This window comes from Triplophysa dalaica, chromosome 4, assembly GCF_015846415.1.
Source record: "Triplophysa dalaica isolate WHDGS20190420 chromosome 4, ASM1584641v1, whole genome shotgun sequence".
NCBI classification, from domain to species: Eukaryota; Metazoa; Chordata; class Actinopteri; order Cypriniformes; family Nemacheilidae; genus Triplophysa; species Triplophysa dalaica.
This window is the reverse complement of record NC_079545.1, coordinates 21,641,024-21,667,054: the sequence shown is the minus strand read 5'-3', so window position 1 is coordinate 21,667,054 and position 26,031 is coordinate 21,641,024. Positions and strand designations below refer to the sequence as shown.

Sequence of the window (26,031 nt, the reverse complement as noted above, 5' to 3'; positions counted from 1 at the left end):
GTAAATAAGTCCGTTAGAAACAAATGAGCGGCAATGCGTTCCGGGCATAGTTAACGTAAGAAGGCAATGAAGTTACAGTAGATGAGTAATATGAACACCTTAAAGTAATACCTTACCCCAAAATAAAAGTTCTATCTCACCTTGTTCCAAATGTGTATACAATTCTTTTATTCTGCTGAACACAGAGAAAGATATTTGGAATAATGCTTTTAACCAAACACATCTCAACACCCATTGACTGTCATAATATGACAAATTACTTAATCATTTTTTTGTTCTGTTTATCACACACATTTTTAAGAATGTAGGACAGCAAACAGTTCTGGGGCACTTTTGACTACCATTGTTTTGCTCCCATGATAGGCAATTGATGTTGAGATCTGTTTGGTTATAAGCAGTGTTGGGTGAGTTACTCTGAAAAAGTTATTAATTACTAGTTACTCATTACATATTCAATAGTGTAATTAGATTACTGTCCAAATTACTCTGTCCAAAAAGTATTTAGTTACTCATTACTAATTACTTTCTATATGCTACATCGACCTTGATTAGTTAAGTGATTCAAGGATAGACATGAAACTATTTAATTCATTCATCCATCCATCCATCTTCTACCGCTTATCCGAACTACCTCGGGTCACAGGGAGCCTGTGCCTATCTCAGGAGTCATCGGGCATCAAGGCAGGATACACCCTGGATGGAGTGCCAACCCATCGCAGGGCACACACACTCACTCATTCACTCACGCACTCACACCCTACGGACAATTTTTCCAGAGATGCCAATCAACCTTCCATGCATGTCTTTGGACCAGGGGAGGAAACCCCCGAGGCAAGGGGAGAACATGCAAACTCCACACACACAGGTCGGAAGCGGGAGTCGAACCCCCAACCCTGGAGGTGTGAGGCGAACGTGCTAACCACTAAGCCACCGTGCCCCCTTTAATTGATTTTACAGATTACACAGATTTTAAAGTAAGACTTTGAATTTTGATGTCAATAACACTATTGCGCACTCATATATTTCACAAAGTATTTAGTTTAATTACATCAAAAGTAACTGTAATTAAATTACAGAAAACATAAGAGTAATCACTTACTTTACTTTTTCAAGGGAAAAATAATTAAATTACAGTAGCTAATTACTTAGTAACTAGTTACACACAACATTGGTTATAAGCATTATTCCAAATATCTTTCTCTGTGCTCATCAGAAGCAAAGAAATTTATACACATATGTAACAACTCGAATGTGAGTAAATGATGACAGAATTTTTTGGATGAAGTATTGCTTTAATATAAATGGTATTAACATATTTATGGTGAATTAAAAATGTTAATTAATGAACATGTTTGACATAATATGGTCATATATTTTTATTAGCATTTTTCTTTTACAAATACTATATCCGACACTTTATGACAAGGTCTGGGACTTAATCCAGCCTCCAAGAACTAGCATTACTGAGATACCATTGTTATTGTTTTTGCTTGGAAGTCACTGTGGAAAAGATAAAATTGTTAAACAAAATAAGAATATAACAAGAAACGATACAGAAGAAATTTGCAGCTGTTGAAAACATTTCACAAGGTCAATATAGCAATACAATATTGTATGGGAACACCGTTAGGCCTAATTTTGTCTATTGCTGGATCTACAGCACAATACAATCCTAAATATAAAGACCACATGTATACAGCAGAAATATCACACATGACACATGGAAAATGACTGACACAGAATGTGTTTTGACAAGATTAGACCCTTCAGACTTATATTTGGGTGGTGGAGATCAAGGCTGTTCTACCATTTTACACCAGTAGAGAGCACCACAATCCTACCAATAATTAAAGAAAAACATTATCTTCAAATGAAAATGTTCTCATAATATCACACTAATGAAATCCAAGAGGTACATTTGTACTTCTTTTCATCTGCTGAACACACATACAAAAAAAACTGTAGGTTGTTTGTGCGAATTTTGAGTTTTTGGGTGAACTATTCCTTTAAGCATGCTGCAACTGATGCCCAATAGTTTGAGAACAGTATACATCATAATGATAATTGTGATTGAGTTAAATTATTATTTTATAATTATAATAAATTACAGTGATTCATTCACGGGTAATGTTTTTAAGTAAGCATGTTGTTATGTGCTCTTGTTAAACCTTTATTCACTACCACAAAAATGATGGTATTATTTGTATATTGTGAGATCTATGTAACTGACAGAACTACCAGATGTTAATCTAATGACTTTTATGGGATAGTTACAGAACGATTTGATAACGTAAAATACAGATCACACTAAAGATTACAAAGGCCGTTCTTACAAAATACTTATCTTAGTTAATTGTGTTTGTAGAGATGGTCACGACATCTGTTTTACAGTAGATTGAGCAATTTGATACTTCATTTTCAAACAATGTTTAATATGTGGCCCATCGTCTGTATAAAGAACTGTTTTGTGTGATGTGAACAAAGGCCATTCTTTCTAAATGAGATAGCAGAAGTCTAAGGAGGAAGTGACCTGACCACTGAGGTTTATTCTTATAGAAAGATCCTCTTCATTACCATTATTCTGGACAAGATAACACCTACTTCTACATTTTAAAATATTGCAAGTTAACCAACAGAGTGAATTTGTTTGGAGAACCTCGTTTCACAACTAAAAGATGAATACATGGTTGTGATCTGATGTTTTTCCAGTTAAAAAGTTTCAGACGTTTTATTTTTCACTTGGCAACTAAAAAAGCCTCAAATCCAGCACTTAACCTACACACAGAGAAACATTGCTATAGAAAGTCAATCTAATACATCTCACTATGATGGTGGTTCATGCATCCGTAAATAACCATAACATATTTTTAACATACTGTATGGGTGAGATCAAACATGCTAATTTTATAGTTAAGAATAATTGCTTAAGTTATTTATGTGTACATGTATTTGGGCGAGTTCATGGGTGAGGTTCAGTCTGCTCACCATGAAATGTCCTTGCACTGTATGCCCCAAAGTTGACTAAAGCTATATTTTGTTACACACTAACATTTGTGTTAAAGGACTAAAATATTGCTTGTGCCCTAAATATGTGGCAACATTCCCACAGAATAGTTGGAACTGACACTTAAAAGAAAAAACACACAGAGTAAAAAAAGAGTGCCACTTCAAGCTTAAGATGTAACAGCTAGGTATTTACTTCCTTTGGTGTTTGAAAAACAATTTTACAAAGTCTTTGCTAACTAATATACTGACAGATGAAACTTTTACTATATCGGTTAAAATACATAAAAAAAAAAAAACATACAACACAGTGCAGCCATTGATTCACACTTGTCTCATGTTAAGAGAAAATAAGAACATGTCAATGACAAAACTTAACAGAGGCACAAAAATAAAATGCATAAAACATCACATGTGACAGGAAAATAAAAGTGGCCACACCACTGCTGATATAAGATAGATTGATCTTTCATGTCTATCTTACTCAGAAATTAAACTCTAAAATCGAAACCCCAAAAATTCTGAGATCTACATCACAATATGGCTTCCCTTACATAATATCACACATTATCGAACAGCTATTGTAAAATAGACAAAATTATCATTAGAGCTGCACGCTTGGGTTAAAACGAAGACAAATTGTCCAAGGACTCAACCACACATAGACATTCCCGGAATGCCTCAAAATGCAGCTCGACAGAAAATAAATTCGGTGCACGCACACACACTGAATCCTTTTTGAAATTGCATCACTCACTCTTCACTCAAAACCTCTGTTACAACAAATGAGTGAGGCACTTGGAAAGAATGGTTTCAAGCTAATATGCTATACAATAACCTCAAACAAGTCTCCTGTGGATATTTACTACGCCATCCAAGTTAAAAAGGAGAGATATAGAGATAAACTGCAATGTTCCACTCTCCTTCCTGTCAAGAAATGTTATAAATACAAAGGAAATCCTACTTTGAGGAGCACCAAAACAAACCAAATGAAGTTGTTTCATAGCAACTGGTACTAAATGAATCTTACTATAACAGAATGCCCCACACACATCTATGATGTCACACGTTAGGAAATGATGGGCGGAATAAGCAAAAGCTAAAGCGAATTAGACTGAACTGGCAAACACAAAAGTACTGGAATGATAAAACACGCACACTAGGGTTTTGGAGGAGAGAAATCTTAATTCTCAATATTAATTCTAAAATGTTTTCTTACTATCTAAAAATGGTATCATCCTGTTCACCCTATACTTAGTACAGACGGAGTGTTACACAATATAAACTTGACTATTACATCACTCACATGATTTGTGCTTGGAAATACCATTCAAAAACCCCCTTTTTATATAAATATATACATTTGTTTACATATAAAAAGCTACTCTGCGCTTTGACTGATTCACAGCAAATATATATAGATATCTTTTTCCCAATTTTGTCCTTCGTTGAACTATGATTTTCCCTGGGTCTTGGCAAAATATTCTAGGTAAGGCCTAGCCCCTAATGTTACATGGGAAGGATTTGCGAATGCAGAGACGTCACTCGAACTCCTCTTCCCTCTTCTCTGGATCTATGGTAGGCTGGTGATGTCACGTTTGGGTGGCGGCCCATCAGCTTTACAGCTGGTTCCGTTAGCTTTATCTTCAAACATCATAACCCTGTGAAAGAGAACATTTTGCCTGTGAGTGAAACGGTACTTGAGCACCTACTGAAAGCTGAAAGTCAAGTTTAGAACATATTACATGCACATTTACATACAGCTTTTTCACTTAAAAAATGTGAATGTAAAATATGCAAAAATGAATATTTGTCAGTTGGAACTCTTGACAATTTAAATTGCGCATGAAACTAAAAAGAAGCCAGCGCTGGCTATAAGCAATCTCAGATTCCTAATGAGCGAAAGAGGTAAATTAGGACCAGTGGCGGTTCTAGCTTTGATGGTGCCCTGGGCAGAGTCCCCCTTTAGGTGTTAAAATCAAGACAAAATATGTTAACACATAATGTGTTGAATATGAACATAAATGAAATATAGCCTATGTCATCCTCCATATATATAACATTAAGGTCAAAACAGAGTTTTATTAGCTTTTAAAACTAGTTCAAGAAATAACATATAAAAGAGGAAGATTTAGAGTCAGAGTAAGAATCTAAAGTCAGATTGTAAACAGCTGATAGATCTAGTCAAAGGGTGTGACTTTCTACTTCAGGTAAACCTTCACAAATCTCTTATAAGCCTTTAACAAGCCCTGACTCAACTAACAGCCAGTCCTAAATCAGCTGTTCACAGCAATGTGTACAATTCTATTTGATAGAATGAAACATATCTAGAAATCTGTTTAACATTACTTACATTTCAGAGAGCCGGGGAGGAGATACAAACATGCACGGTATGTGGAAAAGCACTTTTGAACCTTAAATCGTGTATACACACATTACATTACATCTAAAATAAACGATAATATTCGTTTTAGCCTGTCATATGACCCCTTTAAATACTTCTAGTCCGGCCTTTTGGTAGTTTGCAATAGGCACAGAGTTCTCAAAGTGCAAAATATGAGAAGACTGTGTGTGAGGCAGCTTATGTGTTGTAGTCAAGTCCTAGATAAATGATTTAGAGACAACAATAGGAAAATGGATAAAGATCAGCTTGACACTAAATTTAGTATTCTGGAAATCCCTGTTTACAACAAGTAAGCATTACAAGTTGAGTCAGGAAAATATAATTTTAGTACTTATTTTAGGTACATACTTATTTTGTGAACATCTTTGTTCATTGTTTAATGCAATTAATGGACAAATATAGCATGCTGCATGATACTGTAAGCTACTCTGGACAGAAATCTAAAGGTCTGAGCGTGCAAAAACAAATCCAGAGGAGTGACACCACTTGTCTCATAGTGATGACATCACCAGTCCCAGCAGAACCTTCTGCCACTGAGATAATGGCACAGATATGCTGATCCTGCAGTGGATGTGCTGAAAAGATTAAAAACACACCTAAAAATAGCCAGATTGAGCCAAAGCACACTTCTGTAGGACGACAGCAAAGCTTTCGCAAATTCTGCATTTGCCAACATTCACAAGAAGGAAAGCATATTAAAACATGCACGCACACACTTACAGTTTAAGAACAGCTGATCGCTTGCCAAGCATCATTTTGACGAAGTCCCTGTAGTTGATGGTGTCGCTACATCCCCCTGTCACCTCCGAGATCATTTTCTTCATCTCCAGATGAGTCTTTGGCACACCCAGCTTCTCCATCATTCTCTTCATACCCATCATGTCTACAGAAGAGATTAAAAACCAGCCATCAAAAAACAACGTCCTTCAAAGGCAATAGTTCACTTAAATATATAATATTCTCTAATAATTTACACACATTCTTTCTACAGTTAACAACACAAACAAATACTTCCATATTTAAATGTTGTAATGTTCATCTCATACAGAGGTCAACATGGTAACGCTCCAAAAAATACACAGAATGGCATGAGCGGGAGTAAATTTAGAGAATTTTCATATCTGGATAAACTATTCCTTAATGGCCTATTCCTATCACCTGCTGCCAGTAATATAAACTAGTTTTAAAATAGCTGAATAAAATGATTCTTTGAAGTAAAATTTATTTGACATCTTTTATAAAAAAGAAATACATAAAAATGTATGTCATTTTTTCCTACGGATAGCTTTAGTGGACTATATAGATTCTCATGTAACACATTCTGTATGTAGAGTCGAAAATATGAAAAATATTATTATGAAAAGTCATAAAGTGTCTCCAGTAAACTGTTATTCTCTTCATCTCTCTAGATGCCAGGGTAATTTTTTCAACAGCACATGAGCTGGTGACTGTTAATGGTTACAGGTGACTTCTCTGGTTTCCTATCTGTCATGCACAGTATCAGCTACACAAAGAGCCATTACCCATTAACACTCACACAGTCTTAACTACACATACTGTAACACACACTTACCGATCTCCCCCTGATCGTTCAGGTCAAATTCTGCATATTTATCTGTGGGTTGAAAATATAAGCAATGCAGTCAAAAAATGCAATCATGACAAACATTGAAATTAACAAAGCCTTTCTATCACAGCACAAATACAGCTATGTTTGTTTACTTACTGGTTATCTATTGTATTATCCGCTAACCCCACACACGCAAACCTTTCTGCATTTATACATTTTCATGAAAATGCCATTTAGCATACTCATTAAGCTGTTATTCTTGCGGTTGCTTCCCACAATCCAGGCAGAATCTGACCCACACACCCACACAACTGCCAGTAACATTTGACAGCGGCAGAATCTAGAGGTCATGCACATGACAGCTGTGGTCCTGAGACTAACAACAGGAAGACGTTCGGGAAAATTTTGCACTTGAGCGTTTTAACTCTGATGGAGGCCTATATTACAAAGGGCTGCAGGCTATATTTACAAATGAGGACAGCTAGTGCACGATTTGAATCCTCGTCCTTTTTGACTCATCTACTTCCAGAGTATTCTCTCTCTCACTCAGTCTATGTGCGTGTAGTTTTACCCTCACAATGAGGCTTCTGTTGGAGTGGTCTTATTGACAGTGTAACGGAGCCCCCGTGAGATGAGGTTGATGGGAAGGAGAGGGTTACAATAGCCCCCAATGAACACAAACACAGCCTGTTTAGTGCTGAATGTGCGTGTGAGAGCGATGACCAAAGAGGCTGACGGTCGAAATTCATCGGCGCAGCCACTATCCAAACTTTCCCTTGTATTGATTTCTGTAAACTTTAAACATTGAAAACACTAAGTTCCCATTACTTTTTCCCCCTTTTTTGCCTTTTATTCTCAAAGGTGACAGGCTTTTCCCACCGACTCTTTTGTTTCATTTCTAGTTTTAGAACACAGGCATGCACACATTGTGACATTAGTAGGTCAAACACTGTGTGTGCATGTGTGTGAGCTTTTCTCTGTGCCAAGAGCAACTATTAACCTACAGTAAGTCCTTCGGTCATAATGACCCACAAACCCACATATACACACTGACTGAGCATGGCTGAAAGTAAATAATTCAGAGCAAGGACGAGGCATTTAGGTTTCAATTCAACAAAATGCAGTTTGCAAAATGCTTTACTTACGTAACTTGACGTATTTCCAGTCAAGCTGGACATTCAATAAAATTTTCATAGATTGTGAAAAGTAGATGTTACATACAAGATGCTGAAAAGAGGAATTTGTGATGTCAAAGCCATTTCAAAGGCGGAGCAATTAAAAACTCGAATTGAGTAACAAATGAATTTTACACAAAGCCCTGTAAACAGGATCAATAGTTCAACATTGATTTTAATGACTTCAAATGTCAACGCTTAACCTCAGCGTTCAGGTGACTCACATGTACATTACGTTTTTTTAAGGTAAAAAAAAGAAAAACCACAACACAAACATACTGACCGAAGGGCACAAAAGATGGTTAGTTTACATTCCAGTTGTCCTTTCCCACCCACAAACATCAACAGAGGCCGCTACTTCACTCTCCCACAAGAAGCACATTTCCAAAAGACCTTAGGTGCTAAAACAACAACAACAACAAGGGGGCAAGAACAGCACATTCCTGCAAGACCATATGGAGAAAGCAACTACACTGCACATGCGCAAACACCCACATGAGCTCTCGGCATTTACATCAGCTCATGAATTATTCCTCCTCGAACAAACAAACGAACGTGTGTAGGCTGTATGAACAGTATGTTGGTGTTCACCCCCTCTCTCCGTGGAGGTTTATGATGAATGGAAATTGTTTTAAGTTTGAATCTCTTACTTTTAAAAGAATCCAGCTTTTCTGCCAAATCCTCCTCATCTCTGTACTTCTGATCTTCCAAAAACTCCTACAAACAAGGACAGATAGAAAGAGAGTGTTTAGTTAGCATGATATCTAACTAGAACAGGCAGAGTGGATGAATTATCTTCCTCTTGACTTTGTTGTTATGCATTTGTTGTGAGTGCATGTGTCCAGTACAGGCATATACATCAAGCATTGAGTGCTGACATAGCTTTACAATTTGAAATGGAATGCAAATTTTCTACGATTTTAATGGGGGTCTGTTGTTAATCCATTGTTAAACTGACAACAATTTGACTTTTCTATGTTTAAATTCTAAAATCTGGTCTCTTGTGCATCTGCAGACTCCGAAAACATGGAAAATGACAAATCATTAACTTTTTTTATGTGAGCCTATCTCTGCAAGCCTTCAGAAATCGCTCTCTTACTGACGTAGGCAGCCGGTCTTATTATAATATTTCCGCCCCTTGTTCTGAACGTGTCTGCCATTTTTGTTTTTCGCATGTGTGAAGTTCCAAAACCATGGCAAACGTAGTAAAGCTTACAAACTGTTATGTTGTTGGCTGCACAGACCGACACAGAACAATGTTTCCAGCCTCACGTGAGACAAAAGAGCAATGGATGCATTTAGTTTTCAATGGAAATCATCCACACTGAACGAGGCAAAGCTGCAAATAAAGACATTGTAAGTACCAGTATTTTTTTAAGTAAGACCCCAGGACCTGGCAACTTGTCACTGTGACACGTTTTTTTAAGTTTTTCACTATTAAAATGCAATGTCTGTGGCTAGTAAACATGCGCAGGATTGTCCTGTGTGACGTTAGTTTGAAATAGACTTGAGTATCTTCACTTCAGAAAACTGAGTGTATGGTTTGTAAACACGTGACTGTTCTCTCTCCCGAAAGTGGTCGTCACCGGACCAACAGAGACCGGAGGGTCTTCCGGAATGCCCCCGGGGAAACGTGCTGGCTGCATTTTGGGGGGGGTGGAGACTTGCAGCTCACTTGTACTTAAAGAGACACACACACCTAAACAGCGCGTTTCTACTCGCATGAAAAAGTGGGCATGTAGCGCATGGTATATTAAAAGATCGGTGAGGTATTTTGAGCTGAAACTTCATAGACACATTATGTGGACCCCTATGATTTATATTTCACTTGTGTAAAACTAGCAAAAAAATAATAATAATCACCCTGTGAAAAATAATATCTGTGTCATTCAGAATGTATGCTTTTTAATTTCTGCAGCAATAAGAAAACAGAAACACCCAAGAATATCCCTTGGCTATTAGAGAACTGAAACTACGTGCAATAGAGTTTTATAGACTACCTTATTGCACCATCTGTTCTTTTAAAACTAAAATGCCTTCCAATATCCTTTCCTATGATCTACAACACAATGTCTGTAATTACATTATCTATAAACTTATAAATTAAAGATATGAGGGTTCTTAATCAGTGAGGCGTTGAAGTGTTTTTATGAGGAAAGCATACAGTTAGTGTGTGTGCGTGTTTGTGTGCTTGAAAGACCGGAGTTTAATTTCATTTTAGGGGAGTTGCGGACTAAGTAAAGGAATCTGCTGTACTGCAAATATAGTGTGTGTGTAGGAACATCAAGAACCTTGAACATTTAATCATGACTCATGATCCAAATAAAAACTTGCAGGTAAACTGCACTACTTTGTCTTTCTCGGACTCCCCCGCACATAAGTACACAGTTAAAGGAGAAAATATAAAAATAAACCGTTGATGTATGAGAACTGCATGATTCATTGGGCTGATTCATTTCTGTGATGATGATCACAAGTGGCTTTATCTTGCTCAGTCTACATCACAACTGCTCGCCGACACATTCTTTGACCTCAGTACCCGAAACTGACTTTCGCTTTATTTGATAAGTTAACTACACTAACATAGTGCTTTCCACGGGTCTGCGGTATCTCAGTGCTACCATCTTATCAAGTCAGCGCTATTTATATAGCACATTATACCATACAGATTGTTTCACACGGACAGCAATAAATAGAAAAAGAAACATCTGCAAATTTCAAGCACTGCAGTACATAAGACACAGTAAATCTGATTTTGATCAATTTTAGGTGAACACAAAGATCTAAAATCTTTAATGATTATCAGTTACTTTATAAATGATGTACTCTTAGGCTCAGAACAATTGGCCAATGCAAAAACACACAGAACAGACAATATACGAGATGTATATCATCCATTGTCATTGCATTACACCAAAGATATTTTTTGACAACAGCTTAAAGATTTTGAAACACCTTTAAAATACTTGAAATAAAATGTATACAAGAGAAGGTGCACAAGGGAGGTCACAATGCCAAGCATCTTAATAGTCAAATGGTCTAAGATTTCTTTTATCCAAAAATGCTATTTAACAGTGCAAGCACTTCAGATTTTAATTCTATTTTATTGTTCATCTGATCTCACTTCTACATGTTCATTAAGACCAGAACATCAGCCACAATCCACATGATGGGCAAAGACAGACAGGGATGGAGAGAACAGCCGCTGAAACTGTGGTCCACTCCTCCATCTCTCTCCCACATAATGACTCCATTCATGCCGACTCACAGACACCTGTTTCCCGTCTGAAAGCACAGCGACAGCCGCCACTTATCGCTTCAAAGACAGCTTATCTAAACTATTTGCTTTACAATAACCCCAGCGGTGAAAAAGTCTCTTGGGGGTTTTCGTGGGCTAGTCTGTAACATTTGAAACAATGAGGAAACACGACGCCATGTATTTTCGTACAGCTGTGACTGTGGCGCGCCGGTTGAACCGGTGCGTCTTATCAAACCCGGTGAGAGCGTCTCTCCGTTTCACGACGCATGAAGACATTTGCAAGATTACGAAGGAGAAACGTGCCCGAGATACACAACAGCTCACTATTGTAGGTTGAGACGCCGCGACTCTGGATTGTGAAATGATCTGCGGCTTAATGTGCTCGAGCTGTCCACCTAAATTAGGTCATGCTGATGTAAAATGAAGCTTATCAAGTTCACTGCACTCTAAAATCACGATTTACAACTAAATAATGAGTAATAAAAAGAAGCGGCAGAGATCAAACCACTAGAACTGACGCGGGGAGTTCAAGGCCACCGAAATAAACGCGCCGCGCACATAAAACAACGTGTAAGACAATAATACATATCGAGTGTTTGCTCTTTACCTTATTTATTTCCTCCAGTCTGTCCCTCTGCTGTGCTTTAAGCAGCCCAAAGGCTTTCCCCCCTAAAAAGGAGACACAAAGACCGTTACACACCCGTTTGAATGATTTAACCGGGCTGTCTGATACACTCGCAGGCGCGAGATAAGGACAATCGACCGCTAACGGCACACAAGCGCCGAACAAACAAGCTTAAACGTTAAATCTGCACTAACGAACAAATATAGGCCTTTTACCTTGTGGGTTCACGTTTGAAGGCATGTTTGGACGGTTGGAGTTGGTAAGGTGGGAGGACAGAAGAGAGACGCCGGCGCTCCGTGAGGGGTCGTGTCGGTTATGCGGGACAGAGGGAATCTCTTCAGAGACGCACGCACGTCTCTTGTGATGCGCTCAATGGCACGCAGCTACAGACGCCACCGTGTGGTGAAGAGAGGTAATGCGCTATCTGCAGATTCAAACGAGTCTATTATTTACAAATCTTTTGATCACAAGCCTGGTTCTCAGGCTTGTTTGTTTATTTCGATTTAAAGATTTTTATAGCTGTAGCATATATATTGAATGCCCTGTAATAATTAAATAAATAATAATAAATCATTTTTCAACCAAACTCGAAAAATGAGATAACATTTTTATTATGTTGTCATGTTTATATTGTGTTGTTAGCTGTATTTTTTGAGTATGCCTAAAATCGAAACAAACCAACTGCAGTTGGATTTATATTAATTTAAACTGAGTTATCACATTTAGCAGCCTTTTATATCATATATCAGGTTTTGTTCAAGGTAATACTTATGAACAAAAAATATATTGGAACCAAACTCTTAATTTATTAAAAAATCCCCGTCTGTCACATTTAGCTCTCTACTAAACTTTATAACTTGTAACCACAACTTGTTAGACAACACTGACCACAGTCTATATATACATATGTAAATTGCTATGAATGTGAAGAGATTTGGTAAATAGATACGAAGCTATTGCAAATAAATATGATAGTATCTGTTTATGACAATGGTTTCCTTTTTTAGAAATGTATCGTGTACAGTCATCAGTTCAGTGAAATTTTCTTTTACAAAGAATTCCGTATAGGCTATAAACTCAGTAAAGATAACAGTGGAAAAGCATAGTCTTCAGAGGAAGCAGCTAACACAAAATGCTTTAATGAACAGATGGATAATAAGCACGCAATAAATATTTAATATGAGATAGTAAATAGGCTATGTTGTACGTCAAAAGGCACACATGTGCTAATGCAAACGATGAAAGATCAACTTTAGCAAAATTAATAAAATGATAACACAAGGTTTATTTGGTCTTGATTTTCGGATATAAGCTTAATGTTCAGTTTAAGGATATTGTGCACAATATCTAATTGTGTAAACGGCATCCCCACGTGGCTAAAAGGGGGACTATACTTTTCTCCCATTAGTTGCTGAATCGCTGTAAAAAATACTGCAAAAGCGCGCCTCGAAATTTCATTCCCTAAACACTGCAGATCATCAGTATTCAAGAATTCTTTTAGCTATCTATAGAAACACGGACATTATGATTTTATTTGAAGTGCTACAGTGAATCCAAGGGTGAAAAATAAATCAGCATTAACTCACTCAATCTCCAAACCTATTGAACAGTAAATTATTGACAATTTAATGTGTCCCTTATATTTTCAATTTGCAACCGTTATAGTCATGACAGAGTTAAATGAGGACATCAAATGGGGATTACTGACTCTTTCCCTTAAGTCATGTCAATGTCTTTTGGAAAGACTCAATATAATAAAATTCTTCATAGAAATATATAGTCTTGTCTTCTGCTTCCTATCTGCCCTCTCATGAGTTCAATTCCCACTTTGAGGGCATTTGGGCAAGTTCTGGGCGATGTCGGCCAGACTGTTTCTTTCTTCTCGAATCTCCTGCAGGTTTTCTTCAAGACTTTGCAGCTGTTTCTCTTGACTGTGTGCAGCACCGTGAAGTTCCTGGATCTTTCCTGTGAGTGCCGGGCTCTCCACAGCAGCTTTGAGAACACGAAGACGGGCTGCTGTGGCGTTTAAGGTGTGGTCAAAGTTCTGTAGTGCAACTTTCTCATCTGTTCATGTTAAAGGAAAAAAGTATGAGATTATTGACTTATTGAAAGGAATTTATTTGAAAATGATTAACAACAACTAAAAACTGAACATACTGTCATTTACCCACTCTTATGTGTTGCTATTTTGTTTAGTTTATGTCAAATTTTTCAGTAGAAAACAAAAGGCAGATTGTTAGAGACTGACAACCTCAGTTGGCCTTTACTTTCACAGCATCTTTCTTGCATACAAAAAAAGTGAATAGTGACAATGTTAGATCCGAATATATGTTTCCTCCATTTGTATTCCAGTTATTTGATCAATTATTTAATCATGTACCACTGCCAATAAAGATGACTGATGAAGATTTAACATCGGTTTAGTCTAATGGCAAGACACACAAAAGGCAGCCCTTTATATCATTTGGTGTCAGCGTTTGGTGTAGGTTTTGTTCAAGGTAATATTTATGAACAAAAAATATATTTGTCAGCAATTTTTTGTAAACCGCCAATGACAGAGGTGCAATAAGTGCGTGCTTTTTAACAGCATGCTCCCTCTTCATTCAAATGCACAGGCCACCTCTAGATCACACGTTGGAGAGAGTCTGGACATCTTTGCCTGTGATTTGTTTACACTGCACTTGGAGAAGAGAGACATACATCCGATGCATTTTTTTATAATTCATGGGAATTACAGATTTGATCTTCACATTTTTTTAATTTCATCACCACAAAATAGAATCAAGCATTCAGTGTGTGATACGAATTTAGAATAGTATTTACAATGTAGAATAGAATAGCAAGGTTGTGAATTTACCCAGGTTTTTAAGGAGCTCGGATAAAATTTCTGTAAATGACTGCAGCTGACTTCTTGCCGTCTCCATATTGCTCATGACACTCTTTGAGGAAAGCAAATCCTGAGGAGACATGGCATTATCAACACATTGGCAAATACAATTAACATTCCCTGACACCTAATCTAGAGTCTTAACTTTATAAACACTTGTAATGCCATTATTTATAAATGCCAAATGTTAATGAATGACCTCCTCAACCAGCATGACTTCCTGCTTCTCTCCAGCTTGGCCTTCCAGCTCGGTCAGCTGCTCCAATGTGACATCAAGCACTGAGCTCAACTGTGCAGATGCTTGTTTTGTCCGCTTTCCCTGTGTGAAGGACGCTTTGGCAGCCTAACATGAATAACAAAAATGGCCTTTTAATTCTCATGTTTTAGTTTTGTTTCATTCCAGGAACCCTGAGGCAGTGCAGAACTTATTTTGGGGTTGGGGACCTGAATTTAAATTGAATTCCCCTTTAAACTGCTAAATGATAACCGAATGACCAATGTTAGAGCCACAATATGGAATATTTGTACCGCTAGATGGTGTACTTTCGAAACAACAACAAAAGGCGAAGCTAAATGACGTTATGTAGGAAAGTGGAATTATGGGACATGTCGTTTTCACCATCCAGAGGCGTATGGAGATCGCCCATCATGTTCACGGATGAGGTAATGAATGAATTTTATTTTATGTCACTGTAATGAATTGGCTTGCAAGAAACGTGGAGTGGAATGTAAGGCTAGTAGTGGAGTTTACCTTTTGTCAATTGATTTGGTAGCTTAATGCTACACAATTTTATATGTTAAAAACAGTCATACAGTCGTCGTTTAAAAAGTAAATTTGAACGAACCCACAGTATTTACAAGTTAGGTTACTGGCTACATATTTTTGTGCGACAAATACTGTATTTCATAGGGTAACTGCATTCATAACTATACAAATAATCTGTGCATGAGTATTTTGTGAACAATAAAAACAAAATTCCTTATCTTTCTATTAAAACACATGCAAGAGTGGAGTCTCTGTCGAGTCCAAGCTTTCTCCATTTAGAAAACGCCAGGCTGATATTAATCCTTATTTTATTTCTTCATTTGTCCATAAGCCTTGCTTGCCTCATTTGGCCTACGTTTACGCTTTTTTGGGTTTCCTTAACTCGCCAAAGAGTAATTGTGATCCATAATAACAGAACAACAGATGTTGCATAACCACTTCATCATTTGCTTGTTGGAGTAGTCTCTACAATAGGAAACTGAGGGTAGTGCGGAGCAGCGGATATTAAGTCAATGATGCGCCAAATACAAGGGAGACAAGGGACGGGCCATTATTTCATTATTTTCTCTGGATTTGCACAATCTTGGGAACATTTGGGATAATGTAAGTACACAACTGCATGAAATATATTACACTGTCCAAGTAATTTTTGGATATTTCATAACAAAATTATTCCATATTGGGGCTTTAACAAAATGTTCTTGTTCAGTTATTTAAATAGAAAAATATCTGAAAGTTACTGACACATTAACGTGTCTCATTACATTTACACATATTTTCATAGTACATGCCCAACGTAAATTATTTTCCTAATATTGTATTCTGTATTTATTCACACTGTATATCTGCACTTGCTAATTGCACTTCTGGTTAGACCTAAACTACATTTCGTTACACTGTACCTGTATATGTGTAATGACAATAAAGTTGAATCTAATCTAATCTAAAAAAACATGTGACAGATCCAGCATGCCCTACAGTATATAATGCATTCAAACTAAAAAAGTTGTTGACAGTTTGCAAATCTTTGAGTGTTTACAGCATCATGTGTACTTTAGTATAGCCTACTTTAGCCAATGCATCTGCAGACTCTTCAGTACTTTTAGCTGTGCTGTTAGCGGCCGTGGCGTTCTCCGCAGCAGTTTTGATCATTCTTCCTCCTTGCTTGACTTTTTTCTTCACGTCCACCAGGATCTTCTCCTTAATCACCTTCTCTTTCTTTAGAAACTCTTTGTTGAGGGTGGGCAATCGAGGCCATTCCCGCTCAATGTCTATCACAGGAAAAATATATACATTAAACATAATAACTTCATTTTTTGTTACTTTTTGCATCTTCACGTTATCTATATTTCTGTTCTAGGAGTCTAGGAGTCAGTCTGAAATAACTACAACATCTGCCAAACCACACTGATATAAGGTCAATTCTTTAGGACTGAATGAGTACATTTTCAAAAATGATATAGCCTACACTAAACCGTTACAAGCTTTAAGTGTAAAGTGTAAAGCATTACCTTCTAGATCATTTTGCAGAGACAGGATCTCCTCCTCAATCTCTTTCCCTGTCACCACAGAGGAGATGGCTGACACCTTAAATCCTTCAGCCACACTTGTCAGCTTCAGATGAGAAAGCATGCATCTCATTACACCGTCTTTTGGCAGGAAATTGTCACATTTGAATTTGCTGTGAGGTGGAACACATCCCCATTGTTTTTCCATCATGCAATTTCTCAACCGACTGAGTGGCAGTAAGTGCTACAATTCACAGGACAAAAAAAGGACTGCTAGTTTTAATTATTGTCCTCGCAAAATGCTGTGATACCAGGCTACAGTGCTAGGATGAAATGGTAAAGTCACGGTACTTTGATAGAAACCATGGTATAGGTGTTATGGATAACCACGGCATGTCTCCAAAGAAATGTTAATTTTGGAAAGGTCTTTATTAGTGACTCACCTGCTTGAGCTCTTGAACAGTTTTCAGGTGTTTTTCAGCACTATCCACAAGAGGATGAATTTCCTCTGTAGTCTTGTTAAACAGATGCTCTGTGGACTGAACCGTAATGTCCAACTCTGCTGTTATGTTCCTCAGGGCCTCGGTCTGAAATTTGGATAAATTTTCTTTAGAAAATGTCATTGATATATACAGACTACACTTTAGAGCTTTGAAGTCTTTACAAATCATCAAACATACACAAATCCATTAAATAAGGTTTATGCTTCAAATGATTTTTGCTTTTTGTGTTTTAAAAAACAGCTCTAAATCACAGATACGTGTCGTGTCGCTGCACAACAAATGGGTCAATTTTTCTAAATTTCTTCATGAATTAATATGATTTCAATTGATGTATGATTTGTTAGGATCTGACAATATTCGGCTGAAATACAACTATTTGAAAAGCTAGAATTTGAAGGAGCAAAAAAATAAAATACTGAGAAAATCACCTTTATTATAGCATATAATTTACCAAAAAAAAGTTATTATATCTTTGTGATAGAAAATGTATAAAATAACTTAATGGAACATGATCTTTAATTAAAATTCTAATCATTTTTGCCATTAAAGAAAATTCAATAATTTTGACCCATACAATTTTTGTTGGCTATTGCCACAAATATTCCGTGCTTCTTAAGACTTTTCTTAAGAAGTTTTGTGGTCCAGGGTCACATATAACCTACCATGTGGGCAATTCCAGTGTTATGGATATGACATTTTCAGTCAAAACTTGAAACAATAATTCTCTGAGAATGTACTTATTACCAATATGTTATTGATGTTACAAAAAGAATGCACAATTTCGAGAGACAACATACTTTATAGGATTTCTGTGAATTAAAATCTGCAAACATGAAGTAACAATCCCAAACAAATGGAGAAGGCATTTCACTTCATAGAACATTAAATGGCTACTATAAAGTCTCTTTGATAAAATTTTCTTGTGCCCATTTTGGAATATGGACCATCGTGTGTGTGACAATTCAGTTGCCTGACTATGGAAAATAATGCTTCAAAAACACATTTTTTTTTTTAACTTTAAGAGAGACTTCAGAAGGGCATTTTACATCATAAGGTTGATTTAACATGGAATTGCCGATGTAACAATTATCATGACTGTACAGCAGTTCTGCTGAAAGTCATTTTTATTTCATGGCACCACTCTGTTACCCGTGGACTATATACAGTCTGGTCCATAAATATTGGGACATTGACACAATTCTAACATTTTTGGCTCTATACACCACCAGATAATATTGCCCGAAACACTTCAGAATTCATCCTGCTGCTTTTGTCAGCAGTCACATCATCAATAAATACTAGAGAACCAGTTCCACTGGCAGCCATACATGCCCACACCATGACACTACCACCACCATGCTTCACTGATAAGGTGGTATGCTTAGGATCATGAGCAGTTCCTTTCCTTCTCCATACTCTTCTTTTCCCATCACTCTGGTACAAGTTGATCTTGGTGTTATCTGTCCATAGGATGTTGTTCCAGAACTGTGAAGGCTTTTTTAGATGTCGTTTGGCAAACTCTAATCTGGCCTTTCTGTTTTTGAGGCTCACCAATGGTTTACATCTTGTGGTGAACCCTCTGTATTCACTCTGGTGAAGTCCTCTCTTGATTGTTGACTTTGACCCACATACACCTAACTCCTGGAGAGTGTTCTTGATCTGGCCAACTGTTGTGAAGGGTGTTTTCTTCACCAGGGAAAGAATTCTTCGGTCATCCACCACAGTTGTTTTCCGTGGTCTTCCGCGTCTTTTGGTGTTGCTAAGCTCACCGGTGCGTACCTTCTTTTTAAGAATTTTCCAAACAGTTGTTTTGGCCAGGGCTAATGTTTTTGCTATCTCTCTGATGGATTTGTTTTGTTTTTTCAGCCTAATGATGGCTTGCTTCGCTGATAGTGACAGCTCTTTGGATCTCATCTTGACAGTTGACAGCAACAGATTCCAAATGCAAATAGCACACTTGAAATGAACTCTGGACCTTTTATCTGCTCATTGTAATTGGGATAGTGAGGGAATAACACACACCTGGCCATGGAACAGCTGAGAAGCCTTTGTCCCATTACTTTAGGTCCCTTAACAAGTGGGAGGCACATATGCAAACTGTTGTAATTCCTACACAGTTCACCTGATTTGGATGTAAATACCCTCAAATTAAAGCTGACAGTCTGCAGTTAAAGCACATCTTGTTTGTTTCATTTGAAATCCATTGTGGTGGTGTATAGAGCCAAAAATGTTAGAATTGTGTCGATGTCCCAATATTTATTGAACCTACTGTAGCAGGCATAAACAATGCTGTAAGGCCATGTCACAGCAAGCAACAACAAACCGCTAGCATCATTCTGTTTCCAGTAAATCAATTATGCATGAAGGATTCGGCTACAAAAATAATACAAATGAATGGTTCATTTTTTTTACTGTATTAATGCAATAATAGCAAAACTAAAAATTCCATTCTGACCAGATGAACAAACCTGGATGAGTTTTGGATCCGGGGTTGTTGCAAAATTTGTTTCATTAAGTGTTTGTGAGACGAATGTTATATTGGTGTCCTCTGTCGTAAAGGTGAAATTGACATCGGTTCTGTGCAGCTCTGATATGGAAGTCTTGATGTTCTTTAAAAGAGCGACAATCTCAGAGTTGTGCTTCTGAAGTGACAGGTTTTTCACTCGAGTCTCATTAACCTCTCGAGTCAGATTCTCCTTCAACTGTTGCATCTCCACCAGACTTTCGGAAGGAAAGAAGTGACAGACAGAAATAGAGAGTGACGTCCAAGTATAAGGGTTATTAAGGGTCAACAATAAAAAAAGTGCTTGATGACAGAAAACAGCTACTATATAGTCACTTTATTTTCATGTGCCCATTTTGGAATATGGATCATCATGTATATGACAATTCATCTGCCTGACTATGGAAAATTTTGCTTTAAAAACACTAAAAAATCCTTTAAAAACTTTAAGAAAGACTTAACATGGGCATCTAAACCATGTTGACATTTGACCAATAAGTATGGTGAAAATCTTTGGTAAAAACTAGATTTTTGCATGGAATTCCCCATGTTACTATTATCATGACTGTACAGCAGTTCTGCTGATAGTCATTTTGTTGCATGGCACCACTCTGTTAACCAGGGACTATATAGCAGGGATCAACAATGCCGTAAGGCCATATCATACCAAGCAACAACAAACTGTTAGCATCATTCTGTTTCCAGTAAATCAATTATGCATGAATGATTCCAATGATTTATGACAGGCACACAGACAGAATATAACTCACTTGACTTTAAGATCTTGTATGTGGGACTCTGTTGAGTTGTCTTCTAGCAGAGCGATGAGTTGAGAATGGGCTCTGTTAGACACTTGGAAAGCATCTTCTGCAATCTGTTCTATATGTGCAGCCATGTCTGTATGACTTTTGAGCAACACAAAAAAAACCTCAATAAACCATCTTTACAGACATTACATCACATCTGAATGTGTATCAGTTTGGTTTTGTAAAAATTGTTCACCCCAAAATGAAAATCGTTTACTCATCCTCATTTCATCCCAAACCTGTATGACTGTATTTCTTAACCAAACCAAACCACGCTGAGCTTCATTGATTGGCCCTGTATGGACAAAACCGGAGACACTTCTAAAAATATCTTCTTTGTGTTTAAGAGAAGAATACAGTCTTATATAAGTCTTATACAGGTTATAAACAACATGATGATGAGTAAATGAGGACAGAAATTTTCTTTTAGGGTGAACTATGCCTTTAAGGCTGCAAATCCGTTTTATACGTCTCTTTATTGCCATCTCTGTTTGAAGCACACAATTGCAGGTTACTTTACTAACTGAGATTTCCCACAAAATTGTACCCAATAATAATAACAACTAACTAAACAATAACTAATAAATAACCTTCTTATTACTTATTTTTAACAAAACAGTTATGTATAGCAGATTTCAACACCACTCATCTAGATTCTTAATTTCAGTGTAAGTGATATACAATTTTAGCATACCAAAATTTGTAATATATTTTGCTTATTTTAAGTTAAAATACTTCATATCTATATTAGTTAGGATAATATACTACTGGAACTCGAAGTATAAGCAATCATAGTCCACCCTTAAATAAAAATATATGGGAATATACTGGAAAATATAATGCAATATATGAAATAATACAATTTCATATGGCGGAATCAAGTGCTTACATTTTTTCAATATATGAAAAGAACTGTTCCTTATGTATTATTCAAAACATGGTAATATATAAACAATCTATCATTATATTTTCTATTTTTTAATTAAATTATAAAATATATTGACAGTTAATATAGAAGGACTCTGCAAACCTTTTAACTAGTACTTTAGATTCATTCACAGCGGCGTTCCATTTGTTTGGCTCTTTTGGGATGACAGAAGGAATGACCTGAGAAAGATTTCAGAAGCACAGGGACATCCATTAAAACATGTTCTCTTCCTGGACAGGTTGATCTATATATCTGTGCAGACTCACCATGCTGTTAAGGTCATTAGTCATCTTCTGAAGCTGCTCCTGCATATTCACAGCAGCCGATAACGCGTCAACAAGCTCCCGACATCCATCTTCACTGTTCAAAGTCTTGTTTTTCTCGGATTCTTCAACAACATCTGTGAGGTTGCAGTTCAATGCCGCAGTGATGCTGCGCAGCTGTAGCTGTAAAGTCTGCGCAGATGTTTCCAGCTGTGAGAACTGCCTAACAAAGGCCTCGCGAGCCTCTGAATCAAAAGAGGAACATCACTATTGTGCTTTCAAGAAAATAACTGTCACAACTACATTGCGACACAAATTTATTTTGGTTTCTTGACAAATATACTTATGTCCAATAGCTAAAAAAGCTTTTGCTTAATATGGATTGTATCTGATTCTCCAAAAACATTGCTCGAATTCAGTAGCTTATATCATCAAAGAGCTTTTCACCTTGAATTGCAATAAGGTCCTCCAGGGCATTCGGGAGGAAGTCTTCATCCTGATCTTTCTGTATGTGATTGTCCAGGCGGTTATGTTGGTGTCTATGTGGCTGGCGCCAGGGATGCTGGCGACTGTATCTGTTGCAGTCATAGCTGGCGAGAAGTGTCTCCAGCTCTTGCAGTTTGGCTTTGAGTTTAATGGCCTGTTTACATGACAATGTAAAACAAGAGGGTCAAAGCACACTTCAGAAAGAATAAAAATGTGCAAATTATGCACAGGAAAACATCCATTTTAGACATAATGACATGATATTTTAGGCATAAAACCTTTTATACATTATTAATTTCAGCTCGACAGAGTCAAGTTTAAAATCCTATCTTATAGTACTCAGAAACCCAAGTACTGTAGCCCCAGACGTTTTTATTACAAGTCTCATCACAACTTATTACCTTTAACGCCACTGAGAGTTGTTGTATCCTGTAGAGTGCAGAGCTAAAATCAAGCACATTACAACCCATTTACACTCATTACGAACAACCCGTAGTCCGGCTGCAGAAAAATATTTGCGTGTAAGAGCTTAGTGTGTGTTTGAGATATAAGTGATTATGAACCTTTTAATTTGCCTGACAGCTATTACATAAACGGATCACATTGCACATGTTTATGGGAAAGCAACTGGGTACGAAGTCCACAAAGAAGCATTTGGTTTGCGGTCTAATGTTATTTCATGCTTTCTTAGTTGTTTACACTGTTTTTTATTTTATTTATAATAATATGGTAAAGTGTTAAATAAAATGAGTTGGATAGTATTTCTGTGCCAAATACACCTCTTCAGCTTTCGCATAAGTTTCAGAAAGTTTTATCGAAAACGGTTCTTTGTTACGAAATGATGAAAATCAATGAAATCTCAAGACTATCAATGCATTCTGGAGCAAAACGTACTATCCAGTGTCAGAAAGCTCTGTCTCAGTCGCAGGTCATGGGTCCTCCAACAGGATAATGACCCAAAACACACAGCTAAAATCCCCAAAGTATGGATGAGAACAAAACTTTGGACTAAATCTTATCGAACATCTATGGAAAGAGCTGAAACTTGCAGTCTGGAGCAGGCACCCATCAAACCTGAAACAGCCAGAGCAGTTTGCTCAGGAAGAGTGGGCCCAACTACCTGTTAACAGGTGCAGAAGTCCCATCTAGAGCTACAGAAAACATTTGCTTGCAGTGATTGCCTCTGAAGGTTGTGCGACAAAATATTAGGTTAGGGGTCCCATCATTTTTGTCCATGACATTTTCATTTGTTTTATTATTTACAATACTATGTTGAATAAAAAAATCAAAAGCAAAGTCTGATTTCTGTTAAATATGGAATAAACAATGGCGGATGCTAATTACTTTTGTCAGTTTCAAGTTATTTTAGAGAAAATTGTGCATTATTCTTTTTTCTCGAGGGGTACCAACAAATTTGAGCACGTCTGTAAATTCAATATAGAGACTAGAGGACTAGTAGTGGACTAAAACCCCTTTCGCACGCACACACATATACCTGTATAATCACACACACAAATATACATATAGGAGATGTACAGCAGAAATGCTCTCTCATGTACTGACCTGATCTCTGACTAGACTATAGCAAACTGGACACTCTTCACATTGGTGGGTCAGGCGGTTCTGGTAGTAGTTCCTTTCACACTTGTCACACTTATAACCAACAATCCCCTGACGACAAGAACACGTCCCGTTGTGGTAGCACTGCATGGAGGTCGAGCCCATGGGGTCACAATTACAGGCTTAAGGAAGACAAATACAAAACAGGTAGACAAAGGGACATAAAGACACAAAACGACTAAAAAGATGCAAATAATATTGGAAATAAAATATCTTAAAGCTACGATCTGCAAATATTTTAGAGTAAAAATAATTAGAAATCAATGATTAAGTAAATACATGGACAAATCAGTGTTCAAAATGATTGTCTTATCTTAGCTAGATTCACAACAGTAAGCTTATAATAATGATTTATAATTTGCACTGTCGGGTCCCCCCATGCAGGAAATTTTAATTTGGGGGAGTACCTCTTTGGGTCATTACATCACATCTGTGAACACAAAGGAGATGAACCAGCAAGTTTATCACATGTGTGTGTGGTGGGCGATAGAATGGAACTGCTGCCGGTGACCGAGTTTTGCCCATTCTTATAAAAGTAGCTAAGAATTATCATCATCTAGATGGCTGTGTTTAAAAGCGATCATCGATCCAGATTGTGAGCATAAGAGAACGAGCGACGGGACTGCTGACGAAAGAGGACCAGGCCTGGGTTTTAGCTGTGGTTTGTGGAGGCCATACCAGCGGCGGTTCCGAGGATAATTTTGCCGCTTTTGTGGATTGGGTACTGGAGAGAAATGGGCAGTTTTTCTATATCTGTCCTGTGGAGGATATCTCCAGCTCCACTCCCAAACCCGAGATCAGCCAGCCATCACCCCTGCCACGATTGACACGCCATTGCAGACAAGTGTGACAGAGATAACCATTGCCACGGAGCCTGAAGACCCATCTGACTTGCAGCTTGAGCCGGTTACACCGTGCGTCGCAGTGGGAGTGCTGGTGAAGATTGAGGGCTTAGAGCTCACACTCCTGCCGTTGAGGATTAGCTGCAACTCACATCTGGCATATTGGACTGGATGAATGAGGATGATGTCTGCTGCCTTCCGGCCCCGCCCAGCTCTCCTTTGTCCCCGCTGATCCCACCCAGCTCCGCTTAGTCAACCAGCTCCTCATATCCAGCCTCAGAGAAGGTCCCGCCTAGCCTCCCATGCCCTCCTCCTCACTCTCTGATAGCCAGTCCATCACCCCTCAGTCCGCTAGCATCTGTAGACACCTCAGCTCACCCTCGGCATGCCAGCACCTTTGGGTCAGAAGAGCTTCGGCATCGCCAGCTGCCAGCTACCAGCTACCTCTGGGTTGGATGATCCAATGTCTCCCCTCCGATTTCTGAGACCCGGAATCCACCTCAGCCCTCCGACCCATCGGCTCCCCCTTGGCTCCCTCATCTCCACCGTGGCCTGTCATCATACCCTCATCACCGGGCTTCCTCGTCCCTCCGGCTCCAAATTGGTCAGTCGTCCACCTGCCAACACCACAGGACTACACTCCTCTGGCTACGCTTCGTCCCTCTGGCTCCGTAAGACTCCTCCCTCCGGCTCCGCCTTCATCCTCTGTCGCTCATGCTCCGCCACAGTCTTCCGGATCACCGCCAGCCCTGGCTCGGCGTCTGCTCCTCTCCAAACTGGACTCCTCCTCCACCGTAGACGTCTCTGTCACTTGGCCAACTGGTGTCGCAAACACTTCCTCCACCGTGGCACCTCCCTCCGTCGACTCCACCGTGGGCATTCG

The 26,031-nt window shown here is 38.0% G+C and overlaps 2 protein-coding genes across 2 annotated transcripts in view; both read right to left on the bottom strand.

Moving 5' to 3' along the window:
* Nucleotides 1–3,173: 3,173 nt before the first annotated feature.
* On the bottom strand, nt 3,174–12,391 carry aif1l (allograft inflammatory factor 1-like). The gene is made up of 6 exons (XM_056746983.1): nt 12,252–12,391; nt 12,019–12,080; nt 8,803–8,869; nt 6,981–7,022; nt 6,128–6,290; nt 3,174–4,664 (listed from the first exon to the last, which is right to left on the bottom strand). Exons 1-6 carry the CDS (start codon nt 12,274–12,276, stop codon nt 4,577–4,579), a joined length of 447 nt encoding a protein of 148 aa, XP_056602961.1. The 5' UTR covers nt 12,277–12,391; the 3' UTR covers nt 3,174–4,576.
* A 1,151-nt stretch (nt 12,392–13,542) lies between these two features.
* lamc3 (laminin, gamma 3) overlaps nt 13,543–26,031 on the bottom strand; it is a 121,560-nt gene continuing 109,071 nt past the window's right edge. Inside the window, exons 18-29 of the mRNA XM_056746751.1 lie at nt 24,250–24,428; nt 22,648–22,840; nt 22,204–22,445; nt 22,040–22,116; nt 20,974–21,108; nt 20,169–20,421; nt 17,641–17,784; nt 17,201–17,303; nt 16,758–16,960; nt 15,123–15,266; nt 14,894–14,993; nt 13,543–14,100 (exon numbers count right to left, since the gene is read on the bottom strand). Of these exons, the coding sequence (XP_056602729.1) occupies nt 13,853–14,100; nt 14,894–14,993; nt 15,123–15,266; nt 16,758–16,960; nt 17,201–17,303; nt 17,641–17,784; nt 20,169–20,421; nt 20,974–21,108; nt 22,040–22,116; nt 22,204–22,445; nt 22,648–22,840; nt 24,250–24,428 (2,021 nt within the window). The 3' untranslated portion in view covers nt 13,543–13,852. The remainder of the gene's footprint in view (nt 14,101–14,893; nt 14,994–15,122; nt 15,267–16,757; nt 16,961–17,200; nt 17,304–17,640; nt 17,785–20,168; nt 20,422–20,973; nt 21,109–22,039; nt 22,117–22,203; nt 22,446–22,647; nt 22,841–24,249; nt 24,429–26,031) is intronic.